The sequence below is a fragment of the Leucoraja erinacea genome, chromosome 16 (assembly GCF_028641065.1).
Source record: "Leucoraja erinacea ecotype New England chromosome 16, Leri_hhj_1, whole genome shotgun sequence".
In the NCBI taxonomy this organism is placed as follows: domain Eukaryota; kingdom Metazoa; phylum Chordata; class Chondrichthyes; order Rajiformes; family Rajidae; genus Leucoraja; species Leucoraja erinaceus.
This window is the reverse complement of record NC_073392.1, coordinates 22,609,217-22,626,302: the sequence shown is the minus strand read 5'-3', so window position 1 is coordinate 22,626,302 and position 17,086 is coordinate 22,609,217. Positions and strand designations below refer to the sequence as shown.

The 17,086-nt window shown below is 44.9% G+C and overlaps 1 protein-coding gene across 1 annotated transcript in view; it reads left to right on the top strand.

Annotated features, from left to right (window-relative positions):
* The first annotated feature begins 1,424 nt into the window (after window positions 1–1,424).
* Window positions 1,425–17,086, top strand: part of mst1 (macrophage stimulating 1) — a 53,167-nt gene continuing 37,505 nt past the window's right edge. Inside the window, exons 1-3 of the mRNA XM_055647831.1 lie at window positions 1,425–1,626; window positions 13,065–13,197; window positions 14,297–14,409. Coding sequence (XP_055503806.1) covers window positions 1,575–1,626; window positions 13,065–13,197; window positions 14,297–14,409 — 298 coding nt within the window. The 5' untranslated portion in view covers window positions 1,425–1,574. The remainder of the gene's footprint in view (window positions 1,627–13,064; window positions 13,198–14,296; window positions 14,410–17,086) is intronic.

Genomic DNA, 17,086 nt, shown 5'->3' with positions numbered 1-17,086 from the left:
CGGTGATTACATCTATTCCATCCCTCCCTCGCAAAGATGTGGGATTTCAATTTGAGCGCACTTGTTTGAATAGATGCAAGCAGGATGTACAGCTTCTTTCCTGGGCACGCAATACACAAAGCTGTTGAAATGAGACAACTGTCACACCAAAGATAGACACAAAATGCTGGAGTAACTCAGCTGAACAGGCAGCATCTCTGGAGAGAAGGAATGGGTGGCGTTTCGGGTCGAGACTCTTCAGACGCACTCTGAAGAATGGTCTCGGCACGAAACGTCACCCATTCCTTTATGTGTGGGAGCCTGGGTGCGGTCCGCAAACACCGAGACGGTAATAAATAAACTGTCTGTCCCCACGGCCGGGATGAATCATCCTGGTGTGGGTGTCAAAGTCCGGGGGTCGGAGGGGGAGGAATCACCCTGGTGTGGAGGTTAGGGTCCGATGGCGGTGCATCGCGGTCAGTGACTGTGGGACGCTCCCGCGGCTGGAGTGACAGGAGAGAGCGTAGGAGGGGGGAGGGGGGGAGAGAAGGGGGAGAGAAGGGAGAGAGAGGGGGGGTGAAGAGGAGGGGAAGAGAGAGGAGGAGGAGAGAGAGAGGGAGAAGAGGAGGGACAGGGGAGAGGAGGGACAGGAGCGTGGGGTTCATTTTCCCACACAAGCCATAGGTGACTGGGCAGTCTGAACCCAAGCACCAAGTTGAAAGCGGCCGAAGGTGTGCATTGCTCGGGACAGCCCCCACTCTCCCACGGCCACCCTCCGCGGGCTGCGGGTTGGGTGGAGCGGAGGTTTGGGACAATGTTCTTGCCTTCACAATGATGTGATTGACATCAAGTTCCTTCAATGACATCTCAAAGGTAACGCAGTCTGTATTATACAACCTGTTGAATAAACCTAGTATAACAGATCCCACATAATAAATGAAGATTTATAGAAATAACATAATTGAGCCGACCATGTGAATCATGCAAGAAGTATCAGCCACAATAGATTCTGTGTCATGGATCGAACCTAAAGCAAACCCAGTAGAACTATATAATAATTCACAACTATAATGCCCCAATAGGATCATGAATAATGGAGTTATTTCAATCAACTTCATAATCTGTAAAAAATGAAAAACGCAGTAATTTCAGCCGGTATACAAACAGTTGATTTCTGCCCCCTGGTTGTTACCCTCATATCTGCAGAATTATGCTTGAGTGTTTTTAGTAAATTACAGCCAGTTAAGTGTGTTTCTACGTTTGAAACCATTGCCAAATTAGATAAGGTTTGGTAATGATGCCTCTGCCCTCAGGTAGACTGTCAGATGTGTTCAAGTGTGGGGGTGAAGGGGATGAAAATGTGTGGGACTGAGTGGGAATTTATTGATGAGAAATTGCTAACAGGGTTAACAAAGTCAATATATCCTTGAAAAGGAAGAAGTTAATAAGTGAACCAGAGATAAACATTGGAGGAATGTTGTAAGGGAATTGTGAAAAGAGGCATCCGTTGATATCTCATTTCTGAGTCCAGAGTAAATAGCAGAGTATTAGCGTGCACCAGGACAGCAACATCAGTGATTCTTAAGCTGAACAAAATGAAGTTTCTTTATATACTGATCTTCATTTTAAGCAACAAACTTGTGGATGGTAAGTAAAGCCTTAGGAATTCAATTGCTAGATGGATGTTTAAGTAGTAAAGAATGCTCAAATAACAATGCCTTCCATTGTTTCATTTTATGTGAACTTATATTGTACATTTTTGTCAATGTCTTATGGCAAAGTGACAATTTGAATGAAACAGCTTCATAATCATATCAGTGTGGCAATTATGCCACACACATGGGTGTTATTCCTTTTTGTGCTATCCTGACTACCCAATAGAAAGTCCGGTTAGGGATTATTATCCATGCAAGCTGGACCTCTGATGAGATTTTTGATACCATGGAGAGCCTGCAGAAACGCCACCAGTTTCGGCCATTGCTGAATAGACAGTGACTGTCCCTAAAGGTTTTGCAACTACAGACCTATAGCTACAAAGGTAGGTATCCAGCGGGAGGAAGGATACTTCCACTTAAGTCCTCCAGAAGAGGAATTGTGAACATATCCATCCTCCCCTCCACCCCCTCCCCCCCCCCCCCCCCCCCCCCCCCCCATTTCAGATCCTCAATCATATTTTATGCATGTTAAGTTGGAGATGGAGGAAAGGGAGAACAATGGTTGATTTCATCATTTCTTTTGCTGCCATTTCACCTGATTTGGTCCGTGCAGGAAAATCCAGCATGCTATATTGTTGCTGAGCGAAAGTTGTTTTGAACGAAGCCTGTTTGTTTAAGACCAAAGTCTATGTTTTTTGTAGACATATCCTTGGTCAATCATAGTTTAACTTATTGATTCCCATTTTTCACCATCACGTGGAATGACTGACGTGTGCTTGTTGGATTGGGACAGATATGCAGAGACAATGGTTGCCAGGGCTTCATGTTTCTTTTGAGCAATGGGTGGTATCATTGAAAATGCCTTTTGTGAAGAACAACTTAACATTTATTACATTTCTTTAACTTAGCAAAATCTGTCAAGTGATAGGGGGATGGGAAAATGTGTAGAGCAACAAAAGAAGGTGCTACATCTGAACAGGTGAAATAGGATAGAAACAAAAGAAAGGAAGGGAAAATCAAAAGTGGATTCAGAAGAATCAAGAGCAAAAAAACAAACAAGGCAACAGTTCAAAATAATGCTAAAGGGGTGAAGAATGTTAAAAAGGCATTTTTTAAAAAGGCTTTATGTGTTAATGAAGGCAGCATTCACAATATGTTGGATCTATTAATTGTGCAAGTCGATGCAAATGGGTGTGATATAATTGGTCCTCGAGAGACATAACTGAAGGAGAATAAAAGATAGCATCTCAACATACAGGGTTATTCAATATTTAGGAAAGAGAGGCAACAAAGAAAAACAGGTGTAGGAACGAACTGCAGATGCTGGTTTACACCGAAGATAGACACAAAAAAACATGATTGGCAATTAAAGAGCGAATAGCACAAAAGTGAGGAAGAATATTAGCTCAGTTGATGTGGAATCTGTATAAGAAATGCCAAGGGGCAGAAAACACTACTGGGAGTTGTATATCGATAGTCACAAAGTTGTCGTGATGGGGATGGCATTAAACAGGAAATTATAGATGCATGCAATTAGGTGATCATAGATCAAGCTGTTATCAATATTGTGGTATGATATGTTTTATTTTAATACCGGAAAGTAATTAAAGGAACCGACAAGAGAGCAGGCTTTTGGATGTTATGTAATGAGAAAGGATTAATTAAGTCTCATTGTCCATGGTCCCATGGGAAAGAGCAAGCATAATATGGTAGAATTCTTCATTCCGACAGAGAGTGAGAATTGATTCTGAGACTGATGCTAAATGAAAGAAACTATAATGGTATAACATAGGAGTTGACCAAGATAGATTGGGGAATGTAACCTGTTTTCAGCAATGACAAATGTTTAAGGAGTGCTTGGATGAACCACAACAATTGTTAATTCTTGGTTTGTGCTAAAAATTGGGTAAATACACAGCAGATGTAGCAGGTGGCAAAAACCAGCAGGCCGATTATAATCTGAATGGCGAGAGATTAGGAAAGGATGAGGTGCAAGAAGACCTTGGTGCCCTTGTATACCATTCAATGAAGGGCAGCATGCAGATGTGGCTGCAGTTAAGAAGGCGGACACTTCTTGTTAGGTCGGACACTATGTTAATCCCACACCCTCTGGAGTTTGTCCTGCTGGGGCTAGCAAATTTTGCAGACTATCAGGTGTTGGTTCTTTGGATATACCAATACCCACTTTAATTTTGCTATTACACAGCAATATAATACATTTTCCAGAGAACTTGAGTTTAAAAGGAACAGCCTCTGAGCTTAAAGGGAATTGGACATAGAATATCAGCTTTTAAGTTTCAGTTGTCAGGAGAAACATATACAAGCAGTCCAGATCCTGGCTCTGGCTGCAAACCTACCCATGTTCCTGATCCCCAATGTTTCTGATCTTAACCCCGACAATTGTACTCACTTGAGGAAAAATGTTATTGCCATGGAAGGAGTGCAGTGAGGTTTCACCAGGCTAATTATTGGGATGACAGGACTGACATATGAGGAGAGATAGAAATATATATTTAGGTATATATTTGCTGGAGTTTCCAAGAATGAAAAGAAACAGCATTAAAACTTGTAAAGTCCTGACCGGAATGGCAGACCATGTGCAGGGAAGATGTTCCCAATGGTGAGGAAGTCTTGAAAGTCACAACCTAAGGATATGGACTGAGCCATTTTGGGTCTCTACAGAAGAAGGCAATTTGAGACCAAATCAAGAAAGATACAGTTTTGAAGACAAGGGATATGATGAGAAAGCAGAAATAGGGCACTGAATTTGGATGATCATGAATAATCAATGGCACAGCAGGCGTGAAGGATTCAGTAACTTACTCCTACTCGTTCAAAGTACGTAGAGTCGGAGGAGTCACAGGATGTCCAGTCACTCTACACCTCCATCGCCCACCAGGAAGGACTTAAAGCCCTCCGTTTCTTCCTCGACCGCAGAACCAGCTAATACTCTCCAAGGCCTAGCAGAGAGATGGTCCTTACTCTCAACAACTTCTTCTTCGACTCCTCCCACTTCCTCCAAATCCAAGGCATAGCTGTGGGCACTCGCATGGGCCTCACCTATGCCTGCCTCTTTGTTGGGTATGTTGAACAAACACTGGCCCTATCCCCGAACTCTACCTCTGCTACATTGACGACTGCATCGATGCTGCCTCCTGCACCCATGCAGAACTCACTGACTTCATCAACTTCAGGACTAATTTCCATCCTGCACTCAAATTCACTTGGACCATCTCCGAATCTCCCCACCATTTCTGCATCTCACCGTCTGCATCACAGGAGACAGACTATTTAGCAAATCTATTACAAACCTACTGACTCACATAGTTATCTAGACTACACTTCTGCACACCCTGCTTCCTGTAAAGACTCTATCCCAATTTCTCTGTCTACGTTGCATCTACGCCCAGGATGAAGTTTTCCATACTAGATCATCGGAGATGTTCGTCATTCTTTAGGATACAGAGGTTCCCCTCTTCCATTATAGATGAGGCTCTTACTGGAGTCTCCTCGATATCCCACAGCTCCGCTCTTGCTCCCCCTCCCCCCCATTCGTAACAAGGACAGAGTCCCCCTTGTCCGTCGCATACAGCGTATAATCCTCCAACACTTTCATGGCCTCCAACGGGATCCCATTACTGGTCACATCTTTTCATCTCCACCCCTTTCTGCTTTCCGCAGAGACCGTTCCCTCCGCAACTCCTTGGTCAACACCTCCCTTCCCACCCAAACCACTGCCTCCCCAGGTACTTTCCCCTGCAACCGCAGGAGATGCAACACCTGTCCCTTTAGCTCCCCCCTCAACTCCCTTGAAGGACCCCAACAGTCTTTTCAGGTGAGGCAGAGGTTCACTTGCACCTCCTCCAACCTCATCTACAGAATCCACTGTTCCAGGTGTCAACTTCTGTATAACGACGAGACCAAGCGCAGGCTCGGCGATCATTTCGCTGAACACCTCCACTCAGTCTACCTTAACCTACCTGATCTCCTGGTTGGTCAGCACTTTAATTCCCCCTCCCATTCCCAATCTGGTCTTTCTTTCCTGGGCCTCCTCCATTGTCAGAGTGAGGCCCAGTGCAAATTGGAGGTCCATATTTCGCTTGGGTAGCTTACACACCAGTGGTATGAACATTAACTTCTCTAACTTCAAATAGCCCTTACTTTCCCTCTCTCTCCATCCCCTCCCCCTTCCCAGTTCTCCAACTAGTCTTACCGTCTCCAGCTACATTCTATCTCTCTGTCTCGCCCACTACCCTGACATCAATCTGAAGAAAGGTCTCGAGCTGAAAGGTCACCCTACCTTCTCTGCAGAGATGCTGCCTGTCCCGCTGCATTATTCCAGCATTTTGTGTCTACCTAATTCCTACTCCTATTTTCTATGTTGCTACGAACCTGCATGGCAGCTGCTTTGAATTATGCAGCAGGACACTCAGGTGCATCTGCATCTCAAACAGTTTTTGATAATATCGTCCATTAAAAATTGTATTTGCGAAAATGGACAATTTCACATTTTCCCACTTCATAATCCATTAGACAGACCTCATTTAACCCTGCTCTATCCCTTTGTAGATTCCTTGTTATCTTTTCGACATTATCTGATCTGCTGAGTTCCTTCAGACCTCCCCCCTCGACTCCATTCAAGGACCCAAGCAGTCATTCCAGGTGCGACAAAGGTCCACCTGTATCTCCTCCAACCTCATCTACTGCATCCGCTGCTCTAGATGTCAGCTGATTTACATCGGGGAGACTAAGCGGAGGTTGAGCGATCGTTTCGCCGAACACCTCCGCTCAGTCCGCAATAACCTACCTGAACTCCCGGTGGCTCAGCACTTCAACTCCCCCTCCCATTCCCAATCCGACCTCTCTGTCCTGGGTCTCCTCCATTGCCAAAGTGAGCAACACCGGAAATTGGAGGAACAGCACCTCATATTCTGCCTGGGTTGCTTGCGTCCGGATGGCATGAACATTGAAATCTCCCAGTTTTGCTAGCCCTTGCTGACTCCTCCCCTTCCTTAACCCTCGAGCTGTCTCCTCCCATCCCCCTGCCCTCGGGCTCCTCCTCCTCCCTTTTTCCTTCCTTCTCCCCTCCACCCCCCATCAGTCTGAAGAAGGGTTTCAGCCCGAAACGTCGCCTATTTCCTTTGCTCCATAGATGCTGCTACACCCGCTGAGTTTCTCCAGCATTTTTGTGTACCTTTGAGTTCCTTCAGCAGTTTGTTTTATGCTCAAGATTCCAACATCTGCAGTCTCTTGCAACTCCTCTTCTTTATCTACCTCAATGATTCAATGATATTTTATTGTCACATGTATCTAGGTACAGTGAAATGCTTTGCTTTACATACAACCCAGTAAAATTATATATCACACCCCACCTACTTTTGTCATCAGCGAATATACCCTCAGTGAATTATTTCAAACTATTTATACAAATTATAAAACATTGAGGCTGCATTAACCCCTGAGTCTCACCACTCATTTAATCTTGCCAACCAGGTAAAGACCTAGTTATGCTTATTGCCAGCTTCCTGTTGGCCAACCAATTTATCCATAATCTCCACATTCCCTACCGTACATCATTATCTATGTCATAACTAAATTTAGTCGTGTCAAAATTTGATAATACTATATTTAAAGATAGCGACAAGCTGCTTCAGGTGAAATTAAAGTATTTAGTAAATAGCTCTGTTGAGATTAGTCTACTCTCCACAGTGTTCATAAAATTGTGAATACAACACATATTTGCGCTGTCCCACGCAATATATACTTTTGGCACTGTATACATAACCCTTATCAGTCCTGTCCCTTGCAGTGTACAGTCATAGTACAACACACAAACCCATATCAACTCACTCCCACACAATGTACTACCACAGTATATTAAACTTAACTCACATCAGTCCTGTCCCAGACAATGCACCATAATGCTATTATTTCTGAGTTCCCAGACATGTTCTGTAGGTATGTTTTTAATTTATTTTGATTCAAATTTAGACCTTGCCCTCAGATTCTACAATCCAGTTAAGGAAGTGATGAAGAAAATAATGTAGAAAAAAGGAACTGCAGAGGCGGAGTTACAAATAGAGACACAAAGTGCTAGAGTAACTCAGCGGGTCAGTCAGCATCTCTGGAAAATATGGATAGGTAATACTTCGGGTCGGGAACCTTCCTCAGATTGAGAAAATAAAGATAGGATCGGGCTGGATTCAATGTACTTATGAAAAGAAAGTCATGTTTTTTGATTTTGTACCTAACAGAAAAAGGAAAACAGTTAGAGAGCATTTAGAACTTCAGTAGACCTTTTATGAGCTGTCACCCAAGGGTTTAATAAATAAACATAGAACACAAGTGATACCTAGCATGCTGGTGTTGACTGAGGATTGATTTATAAAGAGAAAACGGGAGTGGGAATAAATGATTCATTTGCTTTGGGAGGCGGTTCACCATCTATAATCAATGGTTTAGAATGGAGTCCAAGTCCAGCATATTTTGATCGCATGTCATCCAGAGTGAGCTAGCTACCTAGATACATAATTAGCTTAATGGAAGGAAGCAGAGGCCATGGTGGAAGGTTTTTCGGACAGGAAGCCTGTGTGTGTGACTAGTGGTGTGCCTGAGGGATAGGTCCTGGGCCCATTGCTGTTTGTGGTTTATATCAATGATTTAGATATGGCCGTGCAAGGCATGATTAATAAGTTTACAGATCAAATTAAAGTAGGTGGTATCGTAGACAGTGAAGATGGTTATCAAAAATTATTGCAGGTTCTTGATCAACTAGGCAAGTGGGCTGAAGAATGGCTAATGGAGTTTAATGCAGATAAGTGTGATGTATTGCATTTTGGGTAGCCACGACCTTCACGATGAATGGTAGGGCTCTGGGAAGTGTAGAGCAGGGGATCTTGGTCTAGAGATACACAATTCCCTGAAACTACCATCATAGATAGATAAGGTGGTAAAGAAGGCATTTGGTACATTGGCCATCATCAATTACGGAACTGAGTATAAAAGTTGAGATGTGGTGTTATAGTTATACAAAATATTGGTGAGGCCGCATTTGGAGTATTGTATTCAGTTTTGGTCACCGTGCAGAGAAGATTTGTGAAGATGTTACCAGACTCAAAGGCTTAAACTATACGAAAAGATTGGACAAGCTAAGAATTTATTTCTTGCGTGTTGAGGAGTGTTTCATGGAGGTGTACAAGGAATTGATTGGGTGAATGCACAGTCTTTTACCCTGGGTAGGGAGGGGAATCAAGAAGCAGAGGTTGTAGGTTTAAGGTGAGAGGAGAAAGATTTTATTGGAACCTGAGGGGTAACTTTTTCACTCAGAAAGTGGATGATATATGGAATGAGCTATCAGAGGACGTAGCTGAGGCAGGTGCATAACAATATTTAAAAGACACCTGGATAGATACATGGATAGAAAAGGTTTAGAGTGATATGGGCCAAATACAGGCAAATGGGATTAACTTAGATCCTGGTTGTCATCAAGTTAGATTGAAGGGGCTTTTTCCATGCTCTATGACTTTATGACTTTAAACCCATGTTCGCTGCTGCTACAAAGCCAATGACAGTATAAATTGTGAGGAGAATGCAAAAATTCTTCAGGGGATAAAAACAGGATTAAAGAATGATAGAATGTAATGTAGGAAAATGTAAAGTCATAATTTTGGAAGAGAAATGTCAGATCATCCACTTTGATAGAAGAAGTAGAAAAGCAGGGTATTTTATATGGTGAGAGATTGGAAAGCATTGATGTTCTGAGAGTCGTTGCATGTTTTAAGGATCCGGTAGGCGGCGCGGCTCTGGCCAGCAGCGGCCTCTGCAGCCTGTCCGCGTTTTATTATTTTTTGTCTGTGTTTTTATGTAGTTTTTGTTATTTTATGTTGGGGTGTGTGTGTGGGGGGGAAAAACTTTTGAATCTCTCCCTGCACTGGAGACCCGACCTTTTCTCGTCGGGTCTCAGGTGTCGTTGAGGCCGCAACGAGGAGCGGCCTCCAACGGGAAGAAGCCGGGGACTCTGGTGCCGACTCACCGTTGCCGTCGCGGAGCTGGCCGAGACCGGAGCGGGTGGAGCGGTGGAGGAGCGCTGCTGCTGCTGCTGCTGCTGCTGCCGATGCCGCTGCTGCTGCTGAGTCGGAGGCTGCTACTGCGGGTCTGCGGACGGCGGCACCGGGAGCCCGCGGATCCCTGGAGGGAGACCGCTTTTCGGGGCTCCTGCAACGGCGAATTCTCCTGCCCGTGTTGCGGGGTTGAAGAGCTCCTGGAGCGGGGCCTGACACCACTGCCCCGCGCGGCTGGAATGGCCGCGGGACTTTGCGAGCGCACACCGGGGGCTCCAACACCAAGACCCGGTGTGCGACCTCGCACCACCCGGCGTGGCTTCAATGGCCGTGGGACAATCGCCATCGCCAGCCGGGGGCTTTGACTTTGACTCTGACATCGGGGGGGGGGAGAGTGCAGTGGAGAGATAAGTTTTTTTGGCCTTCCATCACAGCTATGTGATGGATGTTTATGTAAAATGTAATTATGTTGTGTCTGGGGTCTATTTGTGTGTAATGTATGGCTGCAGAAACGGCATTTCGTTTGGACCTCCAGGGGTCCAAATGACAATTAAATTGACTCTTGACTCTTGACTCTCTTGACTCTTGATGTGAATCATTGAAAGTTAAATGCAGATCAGCATTTATTGCAAGAGCAATTTGAGTACAAAAGTCATTTTACTGCCATTACACAGGGTCTTTGTGAATCTAAACTGGAAAACAATGAATGGATCTGGTCGTTTACTTAAGGAAGAATATACTTATGATGGAGTGCAATGAAGGGTCACCAAATTCATTCCAGAAATGGGGTTATTAGTCGTTTGAAGAAGCCAAGGAGACTGCGTTTGTAATCTATTTTGTTTTGAAGAAAGAGAGATGATATAATTGACACAAACAACTTTTGCATTGCTTTAGTAAAACAGCAGTGTCATAGGGTGGCACAGTGCTATAGCCGACAGATCTGCTGCCTCACAGGGCCAGGGACACGGAATCAATCCTGACATTGGGTGCTGACTGTTGTAGAGTTTGCACATTCTTATGACTGTGAGTTTTCTCGTGTGCTCTGGTTTCCTCCCACCTCCCAAACACATGCGGCTTTATAGGTTAATTGCCTGCTATAAATTGCCCCTAGTATGTAGGGAGTGGATGAGAAAGTGGGATAACATAGAACTGGTATGAACGGGTGATCAATAGTCAGTGGACCGAAGGGCATGTTTCCATGCTGTAACGATCAATCCAATCAATTATATCTATCCAATAAACCTCTGTGTGTGGGTGTGTGTGTGTGTCATTTCGCAAGTGATTCACATCTCCTCGAAAACCTGACACGGTAACTGTGAAATTTTTACATATTCTGGTAGAGATTTACCTCATGATTTCAAAAATCCACTCATCTGCAAATTTGATTCATTATTTCCCGAGTTTTCTATTTGCGCAAATACGGTACGCCATAGCGCTCCGATTTTTTGTCAGCTCACTCGTCGTTCTCTTGTGCTGAGAGTGCAACAAGTTTCGTTCTGATCGGTAGTATGTTGTAAAAGTTAGTGAGGTTTAAAAATCGTTAAAAAAGCGCATGCGCAGATCGATCTCCTCTCCTGCCAGTCAGCGCTGTGCGGATTGGTCGCTTCTCCTGTCCTCCCCTTCCTGCGCCATCGTGTCTTTACTGGAGCTGAGGGGAGGCCGGTGGAGGTCTCCAACTGGACACAATTTTTGGAGGGACCGGAAGCGGCCCAGCCCAACCCAGCGCGAAGTCGGAGATGTCGTCAAACAGAAAGAAGTGAATCTGATCCCGGTGGAGGAGAGCGTCCAGCACCTGCTGTGAGTCCCAAAAGCACCGCCCTCGCAACACCCCGCAGCTCCAGCCCCTTCCCTTCTGGTCCCCTCGCTGGCTCCTGCCCCCTCCCCCGTGATACCCCCCCTCTTCCCCATGGCTCTTCTCCGTCTTTACTCAGAGCTCTCCCCCCCACCCACATGCCGGCGTGACTCTAACTGCTGGTGCTTCCGAGCCGAGGATCCGAGGCCTGGCTCTAAGGACCCGATGACTGATGCTCCTCCGGGGCACACAGGAAGGGAGAGGAGCGGAAACCTCGAGATCCTGGGGAGGGAGAGTGGGAGAGGAGAGGTGAGGAGAGGAGAGAAGAGAACGGAGAGGAGTTTTGGAGGGAGTGACTTGAGGGTAGGGGAAAGGAGAGGTGAGGGAGGGATTGGGGGAGGGTAGGAGGAGAGGGAAAATCAGAGGAAGGAGGTGAGGAGGGAGAGTGGGGGAGGAGGGGGAATAGAGGTAGAGAAGTGGGGGAGTAACGGAGGGGGAGGTAGGGAATGGGGAACAGAGGGAGAAGCGGGTAGTGGAGGAGGTGAGGGGATTGGGGAGGTGGGCGATAGAGAGATAGGAGGGGGTAGGGAGGAGAGAGGAGTTTTGGAGGGAGGGAGTGACTGAGGGTAGGGGAAAGGAGAGGGTGAGGGAGGGATTTGGGGAGGGGAGGAGGAGGGAAAGAAGAGTGAGGGTAAAGAGGAGGGGGAGAGAGTGCTAGGGATGAGGGGAAATGAGCTGCGCCTGTGCAGTTGGGGGCTATGGGTGAGTGGTGGAATATTGCGTTGGGGGACCAAGCCTCCTGTGTGACAGGGACCCAACGGATCCCACAGTCTAGTAGTAGATAAAGAGATGTCTCTGGCTTTAATGTTTGTAATGGTTCAGTCATTCACGACTGAGATGAGAAGAAATGTTTTCACACAGAGCATAATGAGATTAGAAGAACAGTCTCTTGACAGTGAAGGGATGTAATTTACATGGTCTGTGACCATTGGTGTATTGCAGGGATTAGTACTGGGATCTTCTTTGTTTGTTTTTTACCTATAAATTATTTGGATGAAAATGGAGGTTGACTGATTAGGATCTTTAAAGAGAACGTATAAATTGGCAGTTTTGGATAGTGAGGACTGTTGTCGGATATAGATCAGTTTAAAATACTGGTTGAGAAATGAGAAATGGTGTTTAATCAGTTCAAGTGTGAATTGTTGCATATAGCCTTGCTGGACAAACCATCAGTAATGTCATCTCTGACCACTGCCGTGACATTCTCTTAATCAATAAATTCAAGAGGAAAGTATGCTGTAAATGGCAGGACCTTTAGTAGCATTGATGCACAGAGGGATCTTGTTGTGCAAGTCTATAATTCCCTGAAAATGGCAGCACAAGTCGTTTGGGAGGTAAAGAAGGAGTACGATATACTTGCCTTCATTAGTTGTGGTGTTGTATATAAAAAATCAGGATGTCACGTTGCAGCTGTACAACCTTTAGAGCTTGGATGTTTCTTTCCCACTACTGCCCTAGATTGCATTGTGCTCCTTAGACCCGATTGAACTGACGAATAATTTAACACTTCTTTTCCAGGACAGCGGAGTCCTCTTAATAACTACCAACGTTCTAAAGGAGTGCAGCTTCGCTTTTCATCTATTCGCATCGAGGCAGAGCCTATGTCAGAGGAACAATGTGCCAACCAGTGCACCAGTACGCTTCAGTGCAGGTAAGATCCTCTCTGGAAACAGGGTTATTCACACTTTAGCTTCCCAGTTTACTTTCACAGAAAAGTAGAATCTCTGGAGACAAAGCTGAGTTTCCCACTTACAGAATTATAATTTACATTCCATGGGGCAGCTGGGGTTTCAAAATTTCAGGGTTTTGAACTCAACTTTGATGTGATGGGACCTCAGCCTGCAGCAAGCATAAATACCAGATATTGGCCGATTTTGCCAAGTCCGTCGGTCTTGCACGTAGTTTTACCTGGCGGAGGATGGGCATATCTGGCCACAGAAAAGTTTAAAATAGATGTGTGGAGCAAGTCTTTTTTACATAGAGAGTGATGGTTGCTAGTAAGGTGCCTGGGTTGGTGGTGGATCGGTCTTTAAGCTTTTTAAATAGACTTAGTTTTACAGGCAGAGAAGATGGATCATGTTCGAGGATGGGCATATCTGGCCACAGAAAAAGTTTTGGCTGAAAATACAAACAAAATTAGTTTTTTAAAAAATAGTTATAGAACATCTACTACTTTTGAACTCAGCCAAAGTTCAACAGGCCATTACACAAAAGCACAAAAATTGCTGTAATAACTCAGCAGGTCAGGCATCACCATGAGAGAATATAGATAGGCGTTGTTTCGGGATGAGACCCTTCTTCAGTTTGAAGTTCTACAGGCCATTACCATGTTGCTTGTAGACTTGTCTGAGTTCCTGGTGTGACAATGTCTTGAACTTAATAGTCTTACCCTCCTTTTCAAAGCACTCGCTGGTGCAGCTGTTCTCTTTCCTGAGAAATTCGAACATCCATTAACCCTCTAAGATCTCTGGCCTTTGGGCAATTCCTCCCTTCTTTTCACCATTACTGGTTGCACTAACTTCTGACTGGTTTTCTGAGGGATATGGGCCAAATGCAGGCAGGTGGGACTAGTGCAGATGGGACTTTTTGGAAGGTATGGACAAGTTGGGCTGAAGGACCTGTTTCCACGCTGTAAGACTCTATGACTGGTTTATACATGACTCCAGATCCTCAGTTGATTCCAGGGCAATTTGGAATGGACAACAACAAGTTAATAAATAGGTTAAAAAAGCTCTTTCTTTTTCATTTAGGGCTTTCAATTACAACCTACAGAACGAGGAATGCCAACTTTTACCCTGGACCAGTCACAGATCAGGCAGAGAGAGACAAAGGCATAACCACGTTGATCTGTATGAAAAGAAAGGTGCGTCTGTTTCTGGAGACCTCCTCTGGTGTGTCTCACGAATTAATATACTGGTATTTGTTTCCAGAAGGAATGAGAATTGCTGAGTTCCAAACCCACCCCACTCACAAGCAAACTTTGAGAATCGTTTTCTTAACCCTAGTCACATCCTTCATCTTAATTTAAATTTTTTTCTAGATTTTGTCCATCTTTTTTCTGAAGTAATCAAAGCCAGACTAGCCGAACAACATTCCGGTAAACCTCCTTAATATCCTCTATAGTGCTATCACATATATTATGTAAAGGAGTGATCAGAACTGTTTTATTGGTTAGGCCATGATGGAAACAATTTGTTCAGACAATTCTCGGATACATCTGTTATATTCTACAGTGCTCTCCATAATGTTTGGGACAATGCCCCATCATTTAATTAATTGCCCCCCTCTGTACTCCACAATTTGAGATTTGTAATAGAAATAAATCACATGTGGTTAAGGTGCACATTGTCAGATTTTATTAAAGGCCATTTTTACACATTTGGTTTCACCATGTGGAAATTACAGCTGTGTTTATACATAGTCCCCCCATTTCAGGGCACCGTTATGTTTGGGACACATGGCTTCACAGGTTTTTGTAATTGCTCGGGTGTGTTTAATTGCCTCCTCAATGCAGGTATAAGAGAGCTTTGCAGGTTTTAAAAATGTGGTGAGGTACACCATCAGGCCGGATGCTTTCCGAGGATTCACCGATGACTTCAGGAATGGTGGAGTTCTCAAGTCCATGAGTTCTGCATGGATGCAGGAGGTAGCTTCGATGCAGCGGTCAATGTAATGGAGATAGAGTTGAGTCTCTGTTGCAGACGTACACTGGCCCAACTACCCATCTCTATCTCCGCTGCATTGACACAGTATCGGGGCTACCTCTTGCACCACTAACTTCCATCCTGCCCTCAAATTGACCTGGACTATCTCAGACACCTCCTTCCCCTCCCTTGATCTCACTGTTTCCATCACAGGAGATAGATATTGACATACTATTACAAACCTACTGACTCCCACAGTTATCTGGACTACACTTCTTCCCATCATGACTCTTGCAAAGACTCTATTCCCTAACCCAATTCCTCTGTCTCTGCCACATCTGTTCCCAAGATGAGGTGTTCCATATACCAGGACATCCGAGATGTGCTCATTCGTTATGGAATGGGGGTTCTCCCCTTCTATCATCCTCTGTATCCCATAGTTTTGTTCTTTCTCCCCCCTCCCCCGAGTTGTAACGGGGACAGAGAGCCCCTGGTCTTCACCTTTCACCCTATCAACCGTTGCATATAACACATCATCATCGACATTTTCATCACTTCCAAAAGGATCCCACCACTGGTCCCATCTTCCCATCTGCACCCCTTTCTGCTTTCAGCAGATACTGTTCCCTGTGCAACTACCTGGTTCACTCATCACTTCCCACCCAAACCTCCCCCTCCCCTGGGCCTTTCTGCTGCAACCTCAGGAGATGTAACATTTGTCCTTATCCCTCCTCCCACAGCTTCATCCAGCTACACTGACAGTCCTTTTAGGTGAGACAAAGGTTTACTTGCATCTCCTTCAACCTCACCTACTGTATCTGGTGTGGCAATCGTTTGGCTGAACACCTATGCTCAGTCCACCTTGGCCTGCTCGATCTCCCAGTTGCCAAACATTTTAATTCAGATTTCCATTCCCATACAGACCTTTCTGGCCTGGGCCACCTCCACTGTCTAAGTGAGGCCACATCCAAATTGGGCAGCTTACAACCCAGCGGTATGAATGTTGATTTCTCTCATTTCAAGTAACTCTCCTCCCCCACCCTAGTCATCCTACTAGTTACACTGTTCACATCCTTGTATCCCTGTCATTAGCACATCTTCCCCAGCCAACAATGAGCGATTATGGACTCCATCCTTCCTGAGGTCATCTGTTGTCGGCCCTGTTTTGTTTTGGCCTTTTCATCCTCCAATTTCCCCTCCTGCCTCTACCTTTCAGTCTGAAGAAGGGTTCCCAGCCGAAATGTCACCTGTTGCTTTTTTCCAGAGATGCTGCCCGACCCACTAAGTTACTTCTGCATTTTGGGTCTATCTTCGGTATGAACCAGCATCTGCAGTTTCTCCCTACACACCTTATCTCTATACCTTTCCATCAGCTGTGATACCTAAAGACGCCTGGAGCCAATTACTTCAATAAATGCAATTGCAGGAACAATCTTAACATTGTGAGAGGAGCTGACAAGATGTTCATTGACTTTCCTGACAATTTGTAATTGTTGTTATCAATAACTTAATTGAATTAATTAATTCCAGAGGCAATGTCATGAGGTTTGTGTAAAAAATTACCTTCCTTTAAAAATTGCTGTCTGCTTGTTTGTGCCTGAAAGGCACCCACGGAGTTATTATGTTAAGCCACGACAATGTTGAGCTGTATCTTGTGATCTTGAAGGCTGTGTTTAAAGGTGACCTATTAATGAGTACGCGAAGGGGGAGGCATAGTAGTAATGAGTGCCTGATCGTTCTCCGAGGATAATACTGACGACAGCGAAGCCAGTGTGGTGGCTGATGGCACATTGATTCTGAGAGTTTAATCTCCATAAAAATCTTGTTGTATTGATAAAGGGAACCAGTAAATGTGACCTGAGGCACCTCAGTATTGATTCTCCCTCAATGAATAGC